The sequence below is a fragment of the Salvelinus alpinus genome, chromosome 14 (assembly GCF_045679555.1).
Source record: "Salvelinus alpinus chromosome 14, SLU_Salpinus.1, whole genome shotgun sequence".
In the NCBI taxonomy this organism is placed as follows: domain Eukaryota; kingdom Metazoa; phylum Chordata; class Actinopteri; order Salmoniformes; family Salmonidae; genus Salvelinus; species Salvelinus alpinus.
The window spans coordinates 46,104,228-46,130,544 of NC_092099.1; the positions used below are offsets into that span (position 1 = coordinate 46,104,228).

The 26,317-nt window shown below is 44.4% G+C and overlaps 2 protein-coding genes across 4 annotated transcripts in view; one reads left to right on the top strand and one right to left on the bottom strand.

Moving 5' to 3' along the window:
• The window catches only part of LOC139538969 (oxysterol-binding protein-related protein 6-like), a 100,750-nt gene that overhangs the window by 25,399 nt on the left and 49,034 nt on the right, over positions 1-26,317 (top strand). For all 3 annotated transcript variants that reach the window (XM_071341570.1, XM_071341571.1, XM_071341573.1), the window contains exon 2: positions 12,773-13,068. In XM_071341570.1, coding sequence (XP_071197671.1) covers positions 12,919-13,068 — 150 coding nt within the window. In that variant the 5' untranslated portion in view covers positions 12,773-12,918. The remainder of the gene's footprint in view (positions 1-12,772; positions 13,069-26,317) is intronic.
• On the bottom strand, positions 10,470-11,039 carry LOC139538262 (putative cyclin-dependent serine/threonine-protein kinase DDB_G0272797/DDB_G0274007). Its single transcript, XM_071340110.1, has one exon. It carries the CDS (start codon positions 11,037-11,039, stop codon positions 10,470-10,472), a length of 570 nt encoding a protein of 189 aa, XP_071196211.1.

Consider the following 26,317-nt stretch of genomic DNA (forward strand, 5'->3'; position numbering starts at 1 on the left):
ACTAAAGGACACCAAGAAGAAGAGACTTGCTTTGGCCAAAAAACACGAGCAATGGACGTTAGACCGGTGGAAATCTTTCCTTTGGTCTGATGAGTCCAAATTTGAGATTTTTGGTTCCAACCGCCGTGTCTTTGAGACGCAGAGTAGGTGAACGGATGATCTCTGCATGTGTGGTTCCCACCGTGAAGCATGGAGGAGGTGTGATGGTGTGGGGGTGCTTTGCTGGTGAGCCTGTCAGTGATTTATTTAGAATTCAAGGCGAACTTAACCAGCATGGCTACCACAGCATTCTGCAGTGATACGTCATCCCATCTGGTGTGCGCTTAGTGGGACTATCATTTGTTTTTTTAACAGGACATCGACTCAACAAACCTTCAGGCTCTGTTTGGGCTATTTCAAATCAAATTATATTGGTCACATACACATAGTTAGCAGATGTTAATGTGAGCGAGTGTAGCGAAATGCTTGTGCTTCTAGTTCCGACCGTGCAGTAATATCTAACAAGTAATCTAACAATTTCACAACAACTACCTTATACATACAAGTGTAAAGGAATGAATAAGAATATGTACATATAAATATATGGATGAGTGATGGCCGTGCGGCATAGTCAAGATGCAGTAGATGGTATAGAGTACAGTATATACATATGAGATGAGTAATGTAGGATATGTAAACATTATATAAAGTGGCATTGTTTAAAGTGACTAGTGATACATTTATTACATCCACTTTTTAATTATTAACCTCTCTAGGCTAGGTGGGACGCTACCGTCCCACCTGACCAACATCCAGTGAAAGTGCAGGGCGCCAAATTCAAACAACAGAAATCTCGTAATTAAAATTCCTCAAACATACAAGTATTATACACCATTTTAAAGATAAACTTCTTGTTAATCCAACCAATAGTTATAATGTTTTTACTGATATCAAGTTTGTTTAAGAATTAATAAGGGATTTAAAACTGTCCAGACTGGGAAATCATAGTAGTTACAACCCACTGTTGGGTCACCTGCTACTGTCCTCCCTTCCACTGGCATACTGTTATACTCAGCTCATATTAGGGCCGGAACGTTACCAGTATCACGGTACTCTTTACTACCCTTGAAAGGAAACTAAACACGAAGCGGATTTAACTTAGGGAAATCAGCCCTAAATTTGGAGAGAAAAAAATTATATAATTTGTCATCCGGATTCACATTTATTTATTTCCAAAACTAAAGCACACTATATTTAATATACAGCTGTTTTTTAAAGGACCAAAAGATCAAGATACTGGTAGCTCATAGCTCATAACTGTTTTTTCTCTTTCTGTCGTCTGGTGGTCAAAGCAAGACTGTGAAAACAGTCTGGACAAATTCTCTCTCTCTCTCTTTTCTCTCTCTAATTAATGTCACCTCCCTCTTCCTCTCTCTCTCTCTCTCTCTCTCTCTCTCTCTCTCTCTCTCTCTCTCTCTCTCTCTCTCTCTCTCTCTCTCTCTCTCTCTCTTTTCTCTCTCTCTCTCTCTCTTTTCTCTCTCTCTTCTCTCTCTCTCTCTTTTCTCTCTCTAATTAATGTCACCTCCCTCTTCCGCTCTCTCTCTCTCTCTCTCTCTCTCTCTCTCTCTCTCTCTCTCTCTCTCTCTCTCTCTTCAAACTCTCTCTTTCTTTTCTCTCTCTCTTCTCTCTCTCTCTCTTTTCTCTCTCTAGTTAATGTCACCTCCCTCTTCCGCTCTCTCTCTCTTCTCTCTCTCTCTCTTTTCTCTCTCTCTCTCTTCTCTCTCTCTCTTTTCTCTCTCTAGTTAATGTCACCTCGCTCTTCCGCTCTCTCTCTCTCTCTAGTTAATGTCAACTCCCTCTTCCGCTCTCTCTCTCTTCTCTCTCTCTCTCTCTAGTTAATGTCAACTCCCTCTTCGCTCTCTCTCTCTTCTCTCTCTCTCTCTAATTAATGTCACCTCCCTCTTCCGCTCTCTCTCTCTCTCTCTCTCTCTCTCTCTCTCTCTCTCTCTCTCTCTCTCTCTCTCTCTCTCTCTCTCTCTCTCTCTCTCTCTCTCTCTCTCTCTCTCTCTCTCTCTTTTCTCTCTCTCTTCTCTCTCTCTCTCTTTTCTCTCTCTAGTTAATGTCACCTCCCTCTTCCGCTCTCTCTTCTCTCTCTCTCTCTTTTCTCTCTCTCTCTTCTCTCTCTTTTCTCTCTCTAGTTAATGTCACCTCCCTCTTCCGCTCTCTCTCTCTTCTCTCTCTCTCTCTTTTCTCTTTCTCTCTTCTCTCTCTCTCTCTTTTCTCTCTCTAGTTAATGTCATCTCCCTCTTCCGCTCTCTCTCTCTCTCTAGTTAATGTCAACTCCCTCTTCCGCTCTCTCTCTCTTCTCTCTCTCTCTCTCTCTCTCTCTCTCTCTCTCTCTCTCTCTCTCTCTCTCTCTCTCTCTCTAATTAATATCAACTCCCTCTTCCGCTCTCTCTCTCTTCTCTCTCTCTCTCTAGTTAATGTCAACTCCCTCTTCCGCTCTCTCTCTCTTCTCTCTCTCTCTCTAGTTAATATCACCTCCCTCTTCCGCTCTCTCTCTTCTCTCTCTCTCTCTCTCCAGTTAATGTCACCTCTCCCGGCTCTTACTGACACCTACCACCTACCCTCTTTCCATTTACTGTAACAAATATCCTCACCCATGGATAACCGACCGACACCGGACGTCCACAGATGCTGATTTGGTCAGCCCCGGCCGGACCAAATCTGAACCAATCATAGATGTCTATGTTTCGCAAATTTGGACAACACAGAACACTACAGAACAGTAAAGAAAAGTACAGTACAGCACACTAGAGTAGAGTAAAATATACTGTATTGTACTGTACTCTACGGAACATATCTACTGTGCTGTACTGAATTGTGCTCTACTGTGCTGTGCTCTACTGTGATGTCCAAACTTGAATCGTCTACTAAATGACTAAAATGTAAATGTACTCACACATACTCTACTGTACTGAACTCTACTGAACTCTACTCTACTGAACTCTACTCTACTGAACTCTACTCTACTGTACTGAACTCTACTGAACTCTACTCTACTGAACTCTACTGTACTCTACTGAACTCTACTCTACTCTACTGAACTCTAATCTACTGAACTCTACTCTACTGAACTCTACTCTACTGTACTGAACTCTACTGAACTCTACTCTACTGAACTCTACTGTACTCTACTGAACTCTACTCTACTGAACTCCACTGAACTCTACTGAACTCTACTCTACTGAACTCTACTGAACTCTACTCTACTGTACTGTACTGAACTCTACTGAACTCTACTCTACTGAACTCTACTGAACTCTACTTTACTGAACTCTACTCTACTCTACTGAACTCTACTCTACTGAACTCTACTGAACTCTACTCTACTGAACTCTACTCTACTGAACTCCACACTGAACTCTACTGAACTCTACTGAACTCTACTCTACTGAACTCTACTGAACTCTACTCTACTCTACTGAACTCTACTGAACTCTACTCTACTCTACTGAACTCTACTCTACTGAACTCTACTGAACTCTACTCTACTGAACTCTACTGAACTCCACTGAACTCTACTGAACTCTACTCTACTGAACTCTACTCTACTGAACTCTACTGAACTCTATTCTACTGAACTCTACTGAACTCTACTCTACTCTACTCTACTGAACTCTACTCTACTGAACTCTACTCTACTGAACTCTACTGAACTCTACTCTACTCTACTGAACTCTACTCTACTGAACTCCACTGAACTCTACTCTACTCTACTCTACTGAACTCTACTCTACTGAACTCCACTGAACTCTACTGAACTCTACTCCACTGAACTCTACTGAACTCTACTCTACTGAACTCTACTCTACTCTACTCTACTGAACTCTACTGAACTCTACTCTACTGAACTCTACTCTACTGAACTCTACTCTACTGTACTGAACTCTACTGAACTCTACTCTACTGAACTCTACTGTACTCTACTGAACTCTACTCTACTCTACTGAACTCTAATCTACTGAACTCTATTCTACTGAACTCTACTCTACTGTACTGAACTCTACTGAACTCTACTCTACTGAACTCTACTGTACTCTACTGAACTCTACTCTACTGAACTCCACTGAACTCTACTGAACTCTACTCTACTGAACTCTACTGAACTCTACTCTACTGTACTGTACTGAACTCTACTGAACTCTACTCTACTGAACTCTACTGAACTCTACTTTACTGAACTCTACTCTACTCTACTGAACTCTACTCTACTGAACTCTACTGAACTCTACTCTACTGAACTCTACTCTACTGAACTCCACACTGAACTCTACTGAACTCTACTGAACTCTACTCTACTGAACTCTACTGAACTCTACTCTACTCTACTGAACTCTACTCTACTGAACTCTACTCTACTGAACTCTACTGAACTCTACTCTACTCTACTGAACTCTACTCTACTGAACTCCACTGAACTCTACTCTACTCTACTCTACTGAACTCTACTCTACTGAACTCCACTGAACTCTACTGAACTCTACTCCACTGAACTCTACTGAACTCTACTCTACTGAACTCTACTCTACTCTACTCTACTGAACTCTACTGAACTCTACTCTACTGAACTCTACTCTACTGAACTCTACTCTACTGTACTGAACTCTACTGAACTCTACTCTACTGAACTCTACTGTACTCTACTGAACTCTACTCTACTCTACTGAACTCTAATCTACTGAACTCTATTCTACTGAACTCTACTCTACTGTACTGAACTCTACTGAACTCTACTCTACTGAACTCTACTGTACTCTACTGAACTCTACTCTACTGAACTCCACTGAACTCTACTGAACTCTACTCTACTGAACTCTACTGAACTCTACTCTACTGTACTGTACTGAACTCTACTGAACTCTACTCTACTGAACTCTACTGAACTCTACTTTACTGAACTCTACTCTACTCTACTGAACTCTACTCTACTGAACTCTACTGAACTCTACTCTACTGAACTCTACTCTACTGAACTCCACACTGAACTCTACTGAACTCTACTGAACTCTACTCTACTGAACTCTACTGAACTCTACTCTACTCTACTGAACTCTACTGAACTCTACTCTACTCTACTGAACTCTACTCTACTGAACTCTACTGAACTCTACTCTACTGAACTCTACTGAACTCCACTGAACTCTACTGAACTCTACTCTACTGAACTCTACTCTACTGAACTCTACTGAACTCTATTCTACTGAACTCTACTGAACTCTACTCTACTCTACTGAACTCTACTCTACTGAACTCTACTGAACTCTACTCTACTGAACTCTACTGAACTCTACTCTACTCTACTGAACTCTACTCTACTGAACTCCACTGAACTCTACTCTACTCTACTCTACTGAACTCTACTCTACTGAACTCCACTGAACTCTACTGAACTCTACTCCACTGAACTCTACTGAACTCTACTGAACTCTACTCTACTCTACTCTACTGAACTCCACTGAACTCTACTCTACTGAACTCTACTCTACTGAACTCTACTCTACTCTACTGAACTCTACTCGACTGAACTCTACTCTACTGAACTCCACTGAACTCTACTGAACTCTACTCTACTGAACTCTACTCTACTGAACTCTACTCCACTGAACTCTACTGAACTCTACTCTACTGAACTCAACTGAACTCTACTCTACTCTACTGAACTCTACTCTACTCTACTGAACTCCACTGAACTCTACTCTACTGAACTCTACTCTACTCTACTGAACTCTACTCCACTGAACTCTACTGAACTCTACTCTACTGAACTCTACTGAACTCTACTGAACTCTACTCTACTGAACTCTACTCTACTGAACTCCACTGAACTCTACTGAACTCTACTCTACTGAACTCTCTGAACTCTACTCTACTGAACTCTACTCTACTGTACTGTACTGAACTCTACTGAACTCTACTCTACTGAACTCTACTCTACTCTACTGAACTCTACTCTACTGAACTCTACTCTACTGAACTCTACTCTACTGAACTCTACTCTACTGAACTCTACTCTACTCTACTGAACTCCACTGAACTCTACTGAACTCTACTGAACTCTACTGTACTCTACTGTACTCTACTGAACTCCACTGAACTCTACTGAACTCTACTCTACTGAACTCTCTGAACTCTACTCTACTGAACTCAACTGAACTCTACTCTACTGAACTCTACTCTACTGAACTCTACTCTACTCTACTGAACTCTACTGAACTCTACTCTACTCTACTGAACTCCACTGAACTCTACTGAACTCTACTCTACTGAACTCTACTCTACTGTACTGAACTCTACTGAACTCTACTGAACTCTACTGAACTGAACCCTACTGAACTCTACTGTACTCTACTCTACTGTACTGAACTCTACTGTACCCTACTGGACTCTACTCTACTGAACTCTACTCTACTGAACTCTACTCTACTGAACTCTACTCTACTGTACTCTACTGTACCCTACTGAACTCTACTCTACTGAACTCTACTCTACTGTACTCTACTCTACTGTACTCTACTGTACCCTACTGAACTCTACTCTACTGAACTCTACTCTACTGAACTCTACTGTACTGAACTCTACTCTACTGAACTCTACTGTACTGAACTCTAACCACGTTTCTCTTCTCTTCTTCCTAGACAGAGGAAGAGGAAGTGACCTATAGGCCTATATCTCCATGCTTCCTTCCTAGACAGAGGAAGATACCTATTAGAAAGCTATAATTATCAGAATGGGCTAAGGGTTTGTCTCAGCTTAGTTTCTAGTTGGTTAAAGACAGGGGCTAGTGACATGTTAAATGGATCTGAATTATAGATGGAACTGTGTGTGTGTGTGTGTGTGCGCGTGTGTGTGTGTGGTGCATAGACTGGTACGCTCAGGGGTGTGTCGTTAAGACTATACCGATGTTTCCTGTTATTGAAATAAGGAGTCCTTCTGAATCAGCTCTTTCCTGTAAGAACTAGGCCGACTGTAACTATGGAGGAAGGTTACACGGAAAGAACGTGGTGATCAGACGCACAACTAATCATACCCTGTGGGAGGGAGCAGCTTGGAAAACAAGCCCCCTGATTCTACCCTATCAACATGTCTTTTTACACAGTCCGTTATTCACTCTACCAGACGTAGGCCTGCCACCAGTCAGTCGTCTGTTCATGTCTTTGGTTTCAGCCACACCAATGGAATAGACTGCTGTTATGTGTTACGTTGCCTACTGGGAAATTCAGCTCTGGTCCTCAGGGTCCAATGAACCTGCAGTGTCTCCCTCTCCCTGTACACAGTAGCAGCCTACACGACATTTGATCAGTACACTGCGTCTGGGTGACAGCTAGCTCACACAATGACTCTGCACTGAGGTGTCAGCCTGCCTGGAAATATGGACTGATTGGCTGACCAATGATGGGCCAGGAACTTTTGGTTTGGTAAGCTGAAGATGCATCAGCAATGTTTCTCTTATACAGTATGATGGTTATATAATGTAACCATTGACTCAGATGACTATAGCGATGTTTCTGGCTATATAATGTAACCATTTTTTAATTTAGTTTTTTATTTCACCTTTATTTAACCAGGTAGGCCAGTTGAGAACAAGTTCTCATTTACAACTGTGACCTGGCCAAGATAAAGCAAAGCAGTGTGACAAAAACAACAACACAGAGTTACACATAAACAAATGTACAGTCAATAACGCAATAGAAATAAATAGGCATAGAGGCGATATAATTACAATTTAGTTTTAACACTGGAGTGATCGATGTGCAGATGATGATGTGCAAGTAGAGATACCGGGGTGCAAAAGAGCAAGAGGATAAATAACAATATGCGGATGAGGTAGTTGGGTGGGCTATTTACAGATGGGCTGTGTATAGGTACAGTGATCGGTAAGCTGCTCTGACAGCTGATGCTTAAAGATAGAGAGGGAGATATAAGTCTCCAGCTTCAGTGATTTTTGCAATTCGTTCCAGTCATTGGCAGCAGAGAACTGGAAGGAAAGGCGGCCAAAGGAAGTGTTGGCTTTGGGGATGACCAGTGAAATATACCTGCTGGAGCGCATGCTAAGGGTGGGTGTTGCTATGGTGACCAGTGAGCAGAGATAAGGCGGGGCTTTACCTAGCAAAGACTTATAGATGACCTGGAGCCAGTGGGTTCGGCGACGAATATGCAGTGAGGGCCAGCCAACGAGAGCATACAGGTCGCAGTGGTGGGTAGTATATGGGGCTTTAGTGACAAAACGGATGGCACTGTGATAGACTACATCCAGTTTGCTGAGTAGAGTGTTGGAGGCTATTTTGTAAATGACATCGCCAAAGTCAAGGATTGGTAGGATAGTCAGTTTTACGAGGGTATGTTTGGCAGCATGAGTGAAGGAGACTGCGAAATAGGAAGCCGATTCTAGATTTAATTTTGGATTGGAGATGCTTAATGTGAGTCTGGAAGGAGAGTTTACAGTCTAATCAGACACCTAGGTATTTGTTGTTGTCCACATATTCTATGTCACCGTCCAGAGTAGTGATGCTGGACGGGCGGGCAGCAATCGGTTGAAGAGCATGCACTTAGTTTTACTAGCATTTAAAAGCAGTTGTAGGCCACAAAAGGAGAGTTGTATGGCGTTGAAGCTCGTTTGGAGGTTAGTTAACACAGTGTCCAAAGAAGGGCCAGAAGTATACAGAATGGTGTCGTCTGCGTAGAGGTGGATCAGAGAATCACCAGCAGCAAGAGCGACATCATTGATATATACAGAGAAAAGAGTCGGCCCGAGAATTGAACCCTGTGGCACCCCCATAGAGACTGCCAGAGGTCCGGACAACAGGCCCTCCAATTTGACACACTGAACTCTATCTGAGAAGTAGTTGGTGAATCAGGCGAGGCAGTCATTTGAGAAACCAAGGCTATTGAGTCTGACGATAAGAATACGGTGATTGACAGAGTCGAAAGCCTTGACCAGGTCGATGAAGACGGCTGCACAGTACTGTCTTTTATCGATGCCGGTTATGATATCGTTTAGGACCGTGAGCGTGGCTGAGGTGAACCCATGACCAGCTCGGAAACCGAATTGCATTGTATGGTGGGATTCGAAATGGTCGGTGATCTGTTTACTGAGATGACAATAGCGATGTTTCTCTAATACAGTATGATGGCTATATAATGGACCAGTAACCAGTAACCATTGGCTCAGATGACTATAGTGACTATTCATTTCATATCCATTCAAAACATATCTTTCTCCTAACTCCTAACAATTGAATAATAATATTGATTAATTAGGTGGGTGCTTATAATTGTCCTGTCTTACACATGTATAAGTGTGTATTATACGCATATGGGAATTGGAAATTATTTTTTTGCTTATCCCATCACACCCTCGGAGAGTGGGGTCACAGCCAAGATCAGCCATTGGTGCAATTAGGGTTAAGTGCCTTGCTCAAGGACACTTTGACAGATTTTTCAACTTGTCGGCTCGGGGATCGAACTAGCAACCTTTCGGTTACTGGCCCAACTTTCTAAACACTAGGCTACCTGCCGCCCCCTGGGCTACATTGTAGGCAAGCCTGGCATACAGACTAAACTCGTTGGTGTTCCTGGTACTGCATAGACCCTGTGTCTTATTGGTGTTCCAGGTCCTGGTACTGCATAGACCCTGTGTCTTATTGGTGTTCCAGGTCCTGGTACTGCATAGACCCTGTGTCTTATTGGTGTTCCAGGTCCTGGTACTGCATAGACCCTGTGTCTTATTGGTGTTCCAGGTCCTGCTACTGCATAGACACTGTGTCTTATTGGTGTTCCAGGTCCTGGTACTGCATAGACACTGTGTCTTATTGGTGTTCCAGGTCCTGGTACTGCATAGACCCTGTGTCTTATTGGTGTTCCAGGTCCTGGTACTGCATAGACCCTGTGTCTTATTGGTGTTCCAGGTCCTGGTACTGCATAGACACTGTGTCTTATTGGTGTTCCAGGTCCTGGTACTGCATAGACACTGTGTCTTATTGGTGTTCCAGGTTCTGGTACTGCATAGACACTGTCTTGTTGGTGTTCTGGTACTGCATAGACACTGTGTCTTATTGGTGTTCCAGGTCCTGGTACTGCATAGACACTGTGTCTTATTGGTGTTCCAGGTCCTGGTACTGCATAGACACGATGTCTTGTTGGTGTTCTAGGTTCTGGTACTGCATAGACACTGTGTCTTATTGGTGTTCCAGGTTCTGGTACTGCATAGACACTGTGTCTTATTGGTGTTCCAGGTTCTGGTACTGCATAGACACTGTGTCTTGTTGGTGTTCCAGGTTCTGGTACTGCATAGACACTGTGTCTTGTTGGTGTTCCAGGTCCTGGTACTGCATAGACCCTGTTTCTTGTTGGTGTTCCAGGTTCTGGTACTGCATAGACACTGTGTCTTGTTGGTGTTCCAGGTCCTGGTACTGCATAGACACTGTGTCTTATTGGTGTTCCAGGTTCTGGTACTGCATAGACACTGTGTCTTGTTGGTGTTCCAGGTTCTGGTACTGCATAGACACTTTGTCTTGTTGGTGTTCCAGGTTCTGGTACTGCATAGACACTGTGTCTTGTTGGTGTTCCAGGTCCTGGTACTGCATAGACCCTGTGTCTTGTTGGTGTTCCAGGTCCTGGTACTGCATAGACACTGTGTCTTGTTGGTGTTCCAGGTTCTGGTACTGCATAGACACTGTGTCTTGTTGGTGTTCCAGGTCCTGGTACTGCATAGACCCTGTGTCTTGTTGGTGTTCCAGGTCCTGGTACTGCATAGACCCTGTGTCTTGTTGGTGTTCCAGGTCCTGGTACTGCATAGACACTGTGTGTTGTTGGTGTTCCAGGTCCTGCATAGACACTGTGTCTTGTTGGTGTTCCAGGATCTGGTACTGCATAGACACTTTGTCTTGTTGGTGTTGCAGGTTCTGGTACTGCATAGACACTATGTCTTGTTGGTGTTCCAGGTCCTGGTACTGCATAGACCCTGTGTCTTGTTGGTGTTCCAGGTTCTGGTACTGCATAGACACTGTCTTGTTGGTGTTCCAGGTTCTGGTACTGCATAGACACTTTGTCTTGTTGGTGTTCCAGGTCCTGGTACTGCATAGACACTATGTCTTGTTGGTGTTCCAGGTCCTGGTACTGCATAGACCCTGTGTCTTATTGGTGTTCCAGGTTCTGGTACTGCATAGACACTATGTCTTATTGGTGTTCCAGGTCCTGGTACTGCATAGACCCTGTGTCTTGTTGGTGTTCCAGGTTCTGGTACTGCATAGACACTGTCTTGTTGGTGTTCCAGGTTCTGGTACTGCATAGACACGATGTCTTGTTGGTGTTCCAGGTCCTGGTACTGCATAGACCTGTCTTATTGGTGTTCCAGGTTCTGGTACTGCATAGACACTGTCTTATTGGTGTTCCAGGTTCTGGTACTGCATAGACACGATGTCTTGTTGGTGTTCCAGGTTCTGGTACTGCATAGACACGATGTCTTGTTGGTGTTCCAGGTTCTGGTACTGCATAGACCCTGTGTCTTGTTGGTGTTCCAGGTCCTGGTACTGCATAGACACTGTGTCTTGTTGGTGTTCCAGGTCCTGGTACTGCATAGACCCTGTGTCTTGTTGTTGTTCCAGGTCCTGGTACTGCATGGACACTGTGTCTTGTTGGTGTTCCAGGTTCTGGTACTGCATAGACACTTTGTCTTGTTGGTGTTCCAGGTCCTGGTACTGCATAGACACGATGTCTGTCTTGTATTGATTTGGTATCCTCACCCGATTGGCGTCATTAACTCATTATCATAATGGCAATTAGATGCAGAGGGATTGATGTTGCCTGTGGGATCTGAGATGGCTAGTTTTCCCACCGCAATCGAGACGCTGATTACGCTCATGAATTAACTGAACACATGGCGTTCTGCCACACAATAGAACTGGATAATTTACAAGGCTGAGTGGGTGTCCTGTGTCTCATATCTGTCTGAGACAAGGGCGATGAGCAAGTTATACTGGGTAGGAGACAGAGACATGCAGAGTAGTGACAGGAGGCCAGCAGAGCACGGCACATTTCTCACCATAACAAACATCATTAAAGGCTAAAGGTAACACAAATGGTGATGCAAACTGTAACTAGAGAAGAATAGGGTTGAAAATCCATGTTTCTAAAAATACCCATTTAATCGAGTCCTGCTGCTGGCTCGGGTAGCGGATTTAGATTGGTGGATTGGTTCAAAAAGTTGGCAGGGCCCCAAATGCTAAATCTTACCGTATGCTTCCCAGTTGACATATATTATGACAACATTTTGTTTTGTTTTGGTGTTCTGCAGTTTTGTTGGGGGGAGCTGTTCATGTGCACACATTTCTTTCTTGGTGGAAGTCAAATTTCGATCGTTGAAGTCTACGCCCTTTCATCAGTGATTGGTCAACAGTACTACCCCTAGTAGGAGTGGGAACTATTGACGGGATTCTTCAATTAAGTGTTTCTGGTCATTCAACAAGACGACTAGTTTTCATGCACATTCTTTCACTTGAAAAGTACTGCACCAAACATCTTAGTAAATGTAACATTGTGCGACTTAGTCCTCGTTGGCAAAAACGTCAATTAATGACAGATTTTTTAAAAATTATCTTAGATTAATTGACTATTTTGACAAGTGTTACTGGCTATGTTGACGCAAACAGTGAGGGGAGGAGGGGTTAACATAACGTAGTCTAACGTCTGTTTCCTGTCTGTATGTCTCTCTGTCTCTTTGTCTGTGCTGCAGATGAGAGGAGCGTGAGCCAGGGGAAGTGTGCTGCGTAACTGCCTGAGATAATGCTGTTGACACGCGCAGCCTGGAGCTGCTGCTGAGGGAGGAACAGAGAGTCCTGTACAGTCAGGGAGCTACTCACAGAGAGGGAGGGGGGGACCATGTCCCACCACCACCACAGGAACCCCAGCCAGGGCAGCCACCGCACAATGAGCGCCGAGGAGAGGAGCTCCACGCCCATCCGCCACCACAAGACGCCTACACACAAGAGCGCCTCATCCTCCTCCTCATCCCAGCGCGACAGCCGCCAGGTAAGTAGCGACCGACCTGCCCACCGCCAGACACAGAGTTAGACACAGTCAGCTGCTCTGGGAACAGTGACTAGTGGACTGATTCAGTCTCTGGTGCCATGAGAAAGAGTGGGACTGACTGGTTGGTAGTAGCAGCTCCATCAGCACAGCCTGCAGGTGATCTCTCTAGGATTGGATGGTATCTGGATTTTCATACCATCATACCGTTTCTGTACCATATCGGGGTTTATGGTATTACCGAATGTGCACAATGTGCACTATTTAAAAATAGCTATAATAATTGGGAGCACAAAACTATTTTGGCAACAGGGATCTTGATCTAGGAGGGGGTTGAATATCTCTGTTGTAAGCAAGAATCTTGACATATAGCCACTTAGCTAGCAAGTTAGCAAACCAAACGCATAGCTAGAGCCCTGAGCTGGATATCATTTATTTGACAGGAGCCCTGGACTGGATATCATTTATTTGACAGGAGCCCTGGACTGGATATCATTTATTTGACAGGAGCCCTGGACTGGATATCATTTATTTGACAGGAGCCCTGAGCTGGATATCATTTATTTGACAGGAGCCCTGAGCTGGATATCATTTATTTGACAGGAGCACTGAGCTGGATATCATTTATTTGACAGGAGCCCTGGACTGGATATCATTTATTTGACAGGAGCCCTGGACTGGATATCATTTATTTGACAGGAGCCCTGAGCTGGATATCATTTATTTGACAGGAGCCCTGGACTGGATATCATTTATTTGACACATCTTATATTTGTTATAGTTACAACTTAACTTATAGTTAGTTATAAGCAGTGGCTTTGCACGTACCCTGTAGACCCCGTGAAGCCGGGGTGCCCCCAAACCCCCTATACATACATACATACACACTACTGTTTTAGAACACCTACTCATTCAAGGGTTTTTCTTTATTTTTACTATTTTCTACATTGTAGAATAATAGTGAAGACATCAAAACTATGAAATAACACATATGGAATCCTGTAGTAACCAAAAACGTGTTAAACAAATCAAAATATATTTTATGTTTGAGATTCTTCAAAGTAGGCACCCTTTGCCTTGATGACAGCTTTGCACACTCTTGGCATTCTCTCATCCAGTTTCACCTGGAATGCTTTTCCAACAGTCTTGAAGGAGTTCCCACATATGCTGAGAACTTGTTGGCTGCTTTTCCTTCACTCTGCGGTCCAACTCATCCCAAACCATCTCAATTGGGTTGAGGTTGGGTGATTGTGGAGGCCAGGTCATCTGATGCAGCACTCCATCACTCTCCTTCTTGGTCAAATAGCCCTTACACATCCTGGAGGTGTGTTGGGTCATTGTCCTGTTGAAAAACAAACCAGATGGGATGACGTATCACTGCAGAATGATGAGGTAGCCATGTTGGTTAATTGTGCCTTGAATTCTAAATAAATCACAGACAGTGCCACCAGCAAAGCACCCCCACACCATAACACCTCCTCCTCCATGCTTTACGGTGGGAAATACACATGCGGAGATCATCCGTTCACCCACACCGCGTCTCACAAAGACAGAGTGGTCGTTGGAACCAAAAATCTCCAATTTGGACTCCAGACCAAAGGACAAATTTCCACCGGTCTATTGTCCATTTCTTGTGTTTCTTGGCCCAAGCAAGTCTCTTCTTCTTATTGCTGTTCTTTAGTAGTGGTTTATTTGCAGCAATTCGACCATAAAGGCCTGATTCACACAGTCTCCTCTGAACAGTTGGTGTTGAGATGTGTCTGTTACTTGAACTCTGGGAAGCATTTATTTGGGCTGCATTTTCTGAGGCTGGTAACTCTAATGAACTTGTCCTCTGCAGCAGAGGTAACTCTGGGTCTTCCTTTCCTGTGGCGGTCCTCATGAGAGCCAGTTTCATCATTGCGCTTGATGGTTTTTGCGACGGTATTGTAAACAGTGAATTAGAATTCTTATTTAGGGTCAGCTTATGGGGGCTTAAATGTTAGGCCATTTAGTCGTGTTGTGAAGCCTTTAGTCGTGTTGTGAAGCTGAAGCCTTTAGTCGTGTTGTGAAGCTGAAGCCTTTAGTCGTGGTGTGAAGCTGAAGCCTTTAGTCGTGTTGTGAAGCTGAATCCTTTAGTCGTGGTGTGAAGCTGAAGCCTTTAGTCGTGTTGTGAAGCTGAAGCCTTTAGTCGTGGTGTGAAGCTGAAGCCTTTAGTCGTGTTGTGAAGCTGAAGCCTTTAGTCGTGGTGTGAAGCTGAAGCCTTTAGTCGTGGTGTGAAGCTGAAGCCTTTAGTCGTGGTGTGAAGCTGAAGCCTTTAGTCGTGGTGTGAAGCTGAAGCCTTTAGTCGTGTTGTGAAGCTGAAGCCTTTAGTCGTGGTGTGAAGCTGAAGACTTTAGTCGTGGTGTGAAGCTGAAGCCTTTAGTCGTGGTGTGAAGCTGAAGCCTTTAGTCGTGGTGTGAAGCTGAAGCCTTTAGTCGTGGTGTGAAGCTGAAGCCTTTAGTCGTGGTGTGAAGCTGAAGCCTTTAGTCGTGGTGTGAAGCTGAAGCCTTTAGTCGTGGTGTGAAGCTGAAGCCTTTAGTCGTGGTGTGAAGCTGAAGCCTTTAGTCGTGGTGTGAAGCTGAAGCCTTTAGTCGTGGTGTGAAGCTGAAGACTTTAGTCGTGGTGTGAAGCTGAAGCCTTTAGTCGTGGTGTGAAGCTGAAGCCTTTAGTCGTGGTGTGAAGCTGAAGCCTTTAGTCGTGGTGTGAAGCTGAAGCCTTTAGTCGTGTTGTGAAGCTGAAGCCTTTAGTCGTGGTGTGAAGCTGAAGCCTTTAGTCGTGGTGTGAAGCTGAAGCCTTTAGTCGTGGTGTGAAGCTGAAGCCTTTAGTCGTAGTGTGAAGCTGAAGCCTTTAGTCGTGGTGTGAAGCTGAAGCCTTTAGTCGCGGTGTGAAGCTGAAGCCTTTAGTCGTAGTGTGAAGCTGAAGCCTTTAGTCGTAGTGTGAAGCTGAAGCCTTTAGTCGTAGTGTGAAGCTGAAGCCTTTAGTCGTGGTGTGAAGCTGAAGCCTTTAGTCGTGGTGTGAAGCTGAAGCCTTTAGTCGTGGTGTGAAGCTGAAGCCTTTAGTCGTGTTCTGAAGCTTTTAGTCGTGGTGTGAAGCTGAAGCCTTTCTTTTTCTTCTGTCTTGGTCTGTGAACTGAACTGCCGTATCACCGTAGCAACCAAGAAACAGGACATTGCACTGGAGTCTCTGACATCACAGCTTTTACGATGGTGGGTCATGAATTATTCATGAGGTAGAGTGAGAAAGCCAAGGCTCTATTGGTTCAGGAAACATGTGACAAGCCCTGGTATGCTGTGCTGTGTGTGAGCTACTGCTGCATTCCTGTAACCATGGGAGATTGCTTTCTGAAGAGGAGTGCTTTGGGGGAGTTGTTGGGGGAATTGCAGACTAGCCAGAACACTTGCTGTGGCAGTCAAGCTTGCTGCTAAATGAGAGATGTACCCTCCCTATGGCTCTCTGGTTCCTGTCCTACTCTGGTCCCTGTCCTACTCTGGGTCCCTGTCCTACTCTGGGTCCCTGTCCTACTCTGGGTCCCTGTCCTACTCTGGGTCCCTGTTCTACACGGGGCCCTGTCCTTCTCGGGTCCCCGTCCTTCTCGGGTCCCCTTCCTTCTCGGGTCCCCTTCCTTCTCTGGTCCCCTTCCTTCTCGGGTCCCTGTCCTTCTCTGGTCCCCTTCCTTCTCGGGTCCCTGTCCTACTTGGTAGGCCGTCATTGTAAATAAGAATTTGTTATTAACTGACTTGCCTAGTTAAATAAAGGTTAAATAATAATAAATAAAATAAAACTCTGGTCCCTGTCCTACTCTGGGTCCCTGTCCTACTCTGGGTCCCTGTCCTACTCTGGGTCCCTGTCCTACTCTGGGTCCCTGTCCTACTCTGGGCCCGTGTCCTACTCTGGGTCCCTGTCCTACTCTGGGTCCCTGTCCTACTCTGGGTCCCTGTCCTACTCTGGGTCCCTGTCCTACTCTGGGTCCCTGTCCTACTCTGGGTCCCTGTCCTACTCTGGGCCCGTGTCCTACTCTGGGTCCCTGTCCTACTCTGGGTCCCTGTCCTACTCTGGGTCCCTGTCCTACTCTGGGTCCCTGTCCTACTCTGGTCCCTGTTCTACTCTGGTCCCTGTCATCTCATACTGTACACGGTGTACAAAAGATGCCTTGTGAGTTCTGCAGTCTTCTAGCCTATTGTCTGAACTCACTCTGATCTCAATAACATATTAATGTCCCATTCCTACTCCTTTAATTTCACAAGTTTAATTAAAGTAGAGAGTGAGGGAGGTAAGAGGTGCTCAACAAATCAAGGACTTGTCCAATTGAATCACTTTAGTCTGTTCTTTGTGAGACTGCGATGCCTAGAGAATGTTATTGGACCATAGTGACTGCTGTTGTATTTGGTTACTGTAGTCATTTACTGGGCAGGAAAGTCCTAGTGGATTGTCTCCAGTACACAGGTATTGTTGTGTTGAGGCTAGAGGCGGGACAATGTGGTGTGATTAATTAATTCAGGCTTATCCTGTGTCCCTGTTGGCTCCCAGGTGAACGTCACAGCTAGCTACAGCCCAGTGTCGCCATCACCATAGTGATGCATTAACTCAAGCCACAAGACTCATCTTGATAACTCTATGTCGCCTCATTGTCTATGCTGGATTGTGTGTGTGTGTGTGTGTGTGTGTGTGTGTGTGTGTGTGTGTGCGTGTGCGTGTGCGTGTGCGTGTGCGCGCGCGCGTGCGGTGCGTGCGGTGCGTGCGGTGCGTCGTGCGTGCCGTGCCGTGCCGTATAAGGGTTACATCGTCCCTAGGGACTCCTGGGGAAGCGGTGCAGACTACAGACCCGGGGTAAAGGCCATGGAAGGCTGGGCTGCAGTGCGTGTCAGTGTGTGAGGGGAAAGTGAGTGAAGTGGCTATTTGTGTGGGAAGTTTTTATGGGATCCAGCCCCTCTGGGATCATATCACTTCCCCCTTATGCTGCTGACCACCATTAAACGCTCGTGTTCATTTGTGTGTGTGCGTGTGCGTGTGCGTGTGTGTGTAATATAGACTGCAGGTGGTGTCTAGTTGCACTAGACTAGACACCACCTGCAGTCTATATTACACACACACGCACACGCACACGCACACGCACACACACACACACACACACACACACACACACACACACACACACACACACACACACACACACACACACACACACACACACACACACAGTCATCCCTCTGTGTATCCAGATAATCACACTAACCTTTTCTCTATGCTTTAACAACCACCTGTCATCTCTTGGTTTTGAGACATATTAGATATAGTGAGGAAGATTCATCTGAAATAGGAGGTTCCCTGTGTGGAAGATTCCTCTGAAACAGTTGGTTCCCTGTATGGAAGATTCATCTGAAACAGTTGGTTCCCTGTGTGGAAGATTAATCTGAAACAGTTGGTTCCCTGTGTGGAAGATTAATCTGAAACAGTTGGTTCCCTGTATGGAAGATTCATCTGAAACAGTTGGTTCCCTGTGTGGAAGATTCCTCTGAAACAGTAGATTCCCTGTGTGGAAGATTCATCTGAAACAGTAGATTCCCTGTGTGGAAGATTCATCTGAAACAGTTGGTTCCCTGTATGGAAGATTCATCTGAAACAGGAGGTTCCCTGTATGGAAGATTCATCTGAAACAGTTGGTTCCCTGTGTGGAAGATTCATCTGAAACAGTTGGTTCCCTGTATGGAAGATTCATCTGAAACAGTTGGTTCCCTGTATGGAAGATTCATCTGAAACAGTTGGTTCCCTGTGTGGAAGATTCATCTGAAACAGTTGGTTCCCTGTATGGAAGATTCATCTGAAACAGTTGGTTCCCTGTATGGAAGATTCATCTGAAACAGTTGGTTCCCTGTATGGAAGATTCATCTGAAACAGTTGGTTCCCTGTGTGGAAGATTCATCTGAAACAGTTGGTTCCCTGTATGGAAGATTCATCTGAAACAGTTGGTTCCCTGTATGGAAGATTCATCTGAAACAGTTGGTTCCCTGTGTGGAAGATTCATCTGAAACAGTTGGTTCCCTGTATGGAAGATTCATCTGAAACAGTTGGTTCCCTGTATGGAAGATTCATCTGAAACAGTTGGTTCCCTGTATGGAAGATTCATCTGAAACAGTTGGTTCCCTGTGTGGAAGATTCATCTGAAACAGTTGGTTCCCTGTATGGAAGATTCATCTGAAACAGTTGGTTCCCTGTATGGAAGATTCATCTGAAACAGTTGGTTCCCTGTATGGAAGATTCATCTGAAACAGTTGGTTCCCTGTATGGAAGATTCATCTGAAACAGTTGGTTCCCTGTATGGAAGATTCATCTGAAACAGTTGGTTCCCTGTATGGAAGATTAATCTGAAACAGTTGGTTCCCTGTGTGGAAGATTCATCTGAAACAGTTGGTTCCCTGTATGGAAGATTCATCTGAAACAGTTGGTTCCCTGTATGGAAGATTCATCTGAAACAGTTGGTTCCCTGTATGGAAGATTCATCTGAAACAGTTGGTTCCCTGTGTGGAAGATTCATCTGAAACAGTTGGTTCCCTGTATGGAAGATTCATCTGAAACAGTTGGTTCCCTGTATGGAAGATTCATCTGAAACAGTTGGTTCCCTGTATGGAAGATTCATCTGAAACAGTTGGTTCCCTGTGTGGAAGATTCATCTGAAACAGTTGGTTCCCTGTATGGAAGATTCATCTGAAACAGTTGGTTCCCTGTATGGAAGATTCATCTGAAACAGTTGGTTCCCTGTATGGAAGATTAATCTGAAACAGTTGGTTCCCTGTATGGAAGATTCATCTGAAACAGTTGGTTCCCTGTATGGAAGATTCATCTGAAACAGTTGGTTCCCTGTATGGAAGATTCATCTGAAACAGTTGGTTCCCTGTATGTCACGTTCGTTGAAAGATTGATTGGACCAAGGTGCAGCGTGGTAGGCGTACATCATACATTTATTAAATGAACACCAAAAACAAGAAAGAATAAACGACACGTAAAGTTTTGTAGCGCTAACACAGCAACTAACCAAAAACAAGATCCCACAAACTAAAGTTGGAAAAAAGGCTGCCTAAGTATGATCCCCAATCAGAGACAACGATAGACGGCTGCCTCTGATTGGGAACCATACCCGGCCAACAAAGAAATAGAAAAACTAGAATGCCCAACCAAATCACACCCTGACCAAACCAAATAGAGAAATAAAAAGGCTCTCTAAGGTCAGGGCGTGACACTGTGTGGAAGATTCATCTGAAACAGTAGATTCCCTGTATGGAAGATTCATCTGAAACAGTTGGTTCCCTGTATATTTCTGTGGGTGACAATGGAATAAATCTCTGCCCTTTTCACTGTGGAAAAGTATATCCAATAAAGCACTTGTTTTGTTCTTGTCTTTCCCCTCTGTCCAACCACCAAGTCCCATGTTTTATTTAACCTATTTTTTACCAGACAATTTCATTGAGGTCACTTGGCCATGTAAAGGCTCTAAGATGTGAAGGGACACTTGACCAACGTAAAGGCTCTAAGATGTGAAGGGACACTTGACCAACGTAAAGGCTCTAAGATGTGAAGGGACACTTGACCAATGTAAAGGCTCTAAGATATCAAGGGACACTTGACCAACGTAAAGGCTCTAAGATATCAAGGGACACTTGACCAACGTAAAGGCTCTAAGATGTGAAGGGACACTTGACCAACGTAAAGGCTCTAAGATGTGAAGGGACACTTGACCAACGTAAAGGCTCTAAGATGTGAAGGGACACTTGTAAAGGCTCTAACACGGAACCCAAACCGGCTGCGCGCGTGCGCCATCGTGCATAAATGTATTTTGTCCCCCCTACACCAAACGCGATCACAACACGCAGGTTAAAATATCAAAACTAACTCTGAACCAATGACATTAATTTGGGGACAGGTCGAAAAGCATTAAACATGTATGGCAATTTAGCTAGTTAGCTTGCACTTGCTAGCTAATTTGTCCTATTTAGCTAGCTTGCTGTTGATAGCTAATTTGTCCTGGGATATAAACATTGAGTTGTTATTTTACCTGAAATGCACAAGGTCCTCTACCCCGACAATTAATCCACACATAAAACGACCAACAGAATCGTTTCTAGTCATCTCTCCTCCTTCCAGGCTTTTTCATCTTTGAACTTATATGGTGATTGGCATCTAAACTTTCATAGTATTACCACGATGACCGGCAAAACAGTTCGTCTTTCAATCACCCACGTGGGTATAACCAATGAGGAGATGGCACGTGGGTACCTGCTTCTATAAACCAATGAGGAGATGGGAGAGGCAGGACTTTCAGCGCGATCTGCGTCAGAAATAGGAATGACTTCTATTTCAGCACTTGGCATCGCAGACGCTCGTTGGCGCGCGCGAGCAGTGTGGGTGCAATAATTGAATAACATGAATTTCTACATTTATTTTGCGACGCTCACACACGTGACGTGTCCGGTCTGGTCAGCATGTAAGATGTCAAGAGACACTTGGCCAATGTAATGGCTCTAAGACGTCAACGGACACTTGGCCAATGTAAAGGCTCTAAGATGTCGGAGAGCCTTGAGAGAGATCACATCCACTGAAAGGTCTGTCCAAGGATTGGCTCCTAGATCCCCCTCTTGATGAACAGTCCATCTGCTGCCCTTATCTCTCTGTGTGTAGAGAGTCAAGCAGACACCACCTAGGCCTATTCCCACCTGCCCACACTGAAAAATCCTCTCAGTAAATACGCTCCACTATAGGTCAGGCTTTTCCCATCTGGCTCTATAGGTTTAGTTCAGTGCTTTAATAGACCCAGTGCAGGTCAAAAGTAGTGCACTATATAGGGAATAGGGTGCCATTGGCCATACGGTTCTGGTCAAAAGTAGTGCACTATGTAGGGAATAGGGTGTAATTTGGGGAGACAGGGTTTTATATTACCTCACACTGTGTTACATCCTATCATTAACACAGCAGCAACAGCCCAGCCCCTGAGTCTCATCACAATCACATTGGCAGTGATTATCACTACTGTCTGCTGGTGATCAGCGCTGAGGCCCAATGGGTACTTGATGTACAACTTAACATCCATCATGTTGGGGGAGTAGTTGGTAGTATGTTGTGGATGTTCAGCTGCAATTCTTCAGCCTGCTACTTGTTATTGTTGAGGCAGCAGGTGAGTTGTCTCGATTAGTTGTCGAAAACAGGAGAGCTCCTTCGACACGCAATCAGCACTGTCTCTAGTGTTGTGGTGTTAGCATTACCTGGTGGAGTTTATTAGGTGTGTTTCAATACACAGCGAACATGTCGGTAATTCCCTAATGCTGCGGCAGTGTGCTGCTGTGCCCTCAATGTCCTGTTGTGTGTCAGGTGTCCCTCTGGCTCTCTACCCCACAGTCTTGCCTCCGTGCCCTCAATGTCCTGTTGTGTGTCAGGTGTCCCTCTGGCTCTCTACCCCACAGTGCTGCTGCTGTGCCCTCAATGTCCTGTTGTGTGTCAGGTGTCCCTCTGGCTCTCGACCCCACAGTGCTGCTGCCATGTAGGTCTAGAAATCAAATCAAATGTTATAAGTCACATGCGCCGAATACAACCAGTGAGGAAATGCTTTAAGAAGTTTTAATGAAAAAATATATATAATAAAAGTAACAAATAATTAAAGATCAGCAGTAAAATAACAATAGCGAGGCTATATACAGTGGGGAGAACAAGTATTTGATACACTGCCGATTTTGCAGGTTTTCCTACTTACAAAGCATGTAGAGGTCTGTAATTTTTATCATAGGTACACTTCAACTGTGAGAGACGGAATCTAAAACAAAAATCCAGAAAATCACATTGTATGATTTTTAAGTAATTCATTTGCATTTTATTGAATGACATAAGTATTTGATCACCTACCAACCAGTAAGAATTCCGGCTCTCACAGACCTGTTAGTTTTTCTTTAAGAAGCCCTCCTGTTCTCCGCTCATTACCTGTATTAACTGCACCTGTTTGAACTTGTTACCTGTATAAAAGACACTTGTCCACACACTCAATCAAACAGACTCCAACCTCTCCACAATGGCCAAGACCAGAGAGCTGTGTAAGGACATCAGGGATAAAATTGTAGACCTGCACAAGGCTGGGATGGGCTACAGGACAATAGGCAAGCAGCTTGGTGAGAAGGCAACAACTATTGGCGCAATTATTAGAAAATAGAAGAAGTTCAAGATGACGGTCAATCACCCTCGGTCTGGGGCTCCATGCAAGATTTCACCTCGTGGGGCATCAATGATCATGAGGAAGGTGAGGGATCAGCCCAGAACTACACGGCAGGACCTGGTCAATGACCTGAAGAGAGCTGGGACCACAGTCTCAAAGAAAACCATTAGTAACACACTACGCCGTCATGGATTAAAATCCTGCAACGCACGCAAGGTCCCCCTGCTCAAGCCAGCGCATGTCCAGGCCCGTCTGAAGTTTGCCAATGACCATCTGGATGATCCAGAGGAGGAATGGGAGAAGGTCATTTTGGTCTGATGACACAAAAATAGAGCTTTTTGGTCTAAACTCCACTCACCGTGTTTGGAGGAAGAAGAAGGATGAATACAACCCCAAGAACACCATCCCAACCGTGAAGCATGGAGGTGGAAACATCATTCTTTGGGGATGCTTTTCTGCAAAGGGGACAGGACAACTGCACCGTAGTGAGGGGAGGATGGATGGGGCCATGTATCGCGAGATCTTGGCCAACAACCTCCTTCCCTCAGTAAGAGCATTGAAGATGGGTCGTGGCTGGGTCTTCCATTATGACAACGATCCGAAACACACAGCCAGGGCAACTAAGGAGTGGCTCCGTAAGAAGCATCTCAAGGTCCTGAAGTGGCCTAGCCAGTCTCCAGACCTGAACCCAATAGAAAATCTTTGGAGGGAGCTGAAAGTCCGTATTGGCCAGCGACAGCCCCGAAACCTGAAGGATCTGGAGGAGGTCTGTATGGAGGAGTGGGCCAAAATCCCTGCTGCAGTGTGTGCAAACCTGGTCAAGAACTACAGGAAACGTATGATCTCTGTAATTGCAAACAAAGGTTTCTGTACCAAATATTAAGTTCTGCTTTTCTGATGTATCAAATACTTATGTCATTCAATAAAATGCAAATGAATTACTTAAAAATCATACAATGTGATTTTCTGGATTTTTGTTTTAGATTCCGTCTCTCACAATTGAAGTGTACCTATGATAAAAATTACAGACCTCTACATGCTTTGTAAGTAGGAAAACCTGCAAAATTGGCAGTGTATCAAATACTTGTTCTCCCCACTGTATATTGTTACATATACTATATACAGGGGGTACCGGTACAGAGTCAATGTGTGGGGGGGCACAGGTTAGTCGAGGTAATTGAGGTAATATGTACAGTTGAAGTCGGAAATTTACATACACCTTAGCCAAATACATTTAAACTCAGTTTTTCACAATTCCTGACATTTAATCTGAGTAAAAATTCCCTGTCTTAGGTCAGTTAGGATCACCACTTTATTTTAAGAATGTGAAATGTCAGAATAATAGTAGAGAGAATGATTTATTTCAGCTTTTATTTCTTTCATCACATTCCCAATGGGTCAGAAGTTTACATACACTCAATTAGTATTTGGTAGCATTGCCTTTAAATTGTTTAACTGGGGTCAAACGTTTCGGGTAGACTTCCACAAGCTTCCCACAATAAGTTGGGTGAATTTTGGCCCATTCCTCCTGACAGAGCTGGTGTAACTGAGTCAGGTTTGTAGGCCTCCTTGCTCGCACACACTTTTTCAGTTCTGCCCACAAATGTTCTATTGGATTGAGGTCAGGGCATTGTGATGGCCACTCCAATACCTTGACTTTGTTGTCCTTAAGCCATTTTGCCACAACTTTGGAAGTATGCTTGGGGTCATTGTCCAGTTGGAAGACCCATTTGCGACCAAGCTTTAACTTCCTGACTGATGTCTTGAGATGTTGCTTCAATATATCCACATCATTTTCCTGCCTCATGATGCCATCTATTTTGTGAAGTGCACCAGTCCCCCCTGCAGCAAAGCACCCCCACAACATGATGCTGCCATCCCCGTGCTTCACGGTTGGAATGGTGTTCTTCGGCTTGCAAGACTCCCCCTTTTTCCTCCAAACATAACGATGGTCATTATGGCCAAACTGTTCTATTTTTGTTTCATCAGACCAGAGGACATTTTTCCAAAAAGTACGATCTTTGTCCCCATGTGCAGTTGCAAACCGTAGTCTGGCTTTTTTATGGCGGTTTTGGAGCAGTGGCTTCTTCGTTGCTGAACGGCCTTTCAGGTTATGTCGACATAGGACTCGTTTTACTATGGATATAGATACTTTTGTACCTGTTTCCTCCAGCATCTTCACAAGGTCCTTTGCTGTTGTTCTGAGATTGATTTTCACTTTTCGCACCAAAGTACGTTCATCTCTAGGAGACAGAATGCGTCTCCTTCCTGACCGGTACTATTGTTTGTACAGATGAACGTGGTACTTTCAGGCGTTTGGAAATTGCTCTTAAGGATGAACCAGACTTGTGGAGGTCTACAATTATTTTTCGGAGGTCTTGGCTGATTTCTTTTGATTTTCGCATTATGTCACTCAGAGGCACTGAGTTTGAAGATAGGCCTTGAAATACATCCACAGGTACACCTCCAATTGACTCAAATGATGTCAATTAGCCTATCAGAAGCTTCTAAAGCCATGACATCATTTTCTTGAATTTTCCAAGCTGTTTAAAGGCACAGTCAACTTAGTTTATGTAAACTTCTGACCCTATGGAATTGTGATACAGTGAATTATAAGTGAAATAATCTGTCTGTAAACAATTGTTGGAAAAATGACTTGTGTCATGCACAAAGTAGATGTCCTAACCAACTTGCCAAAACTATAGTTTGTTAGCAAGAAATTTGTGGAGTGGTTGAAAAACTAGTTTTAATGACTCCAACCTAAGTGTATTGTAACCTCCGACTTCAACTGTACATGTAGGTAGAGTTAAAGTGGCTATGCATAGATAATAAACAGAGAGAAGCAGCAGCGTAAAAGAAGGGGTCTCGGTAACCCAGATTTACCCTAAGGTGTCCCTCTGGCTCTCTACCCCACAGTGCTGCTGCGGTGTAGGTCTAGATATTTATAGCCCAGATTTACCCAGATTCACCCTAAGGTGTCCCCAAGGATCGTTTGTTCTATTCCCTGCTCCTAAAGACCTTACCTGTAGTAAAGGTTTGATT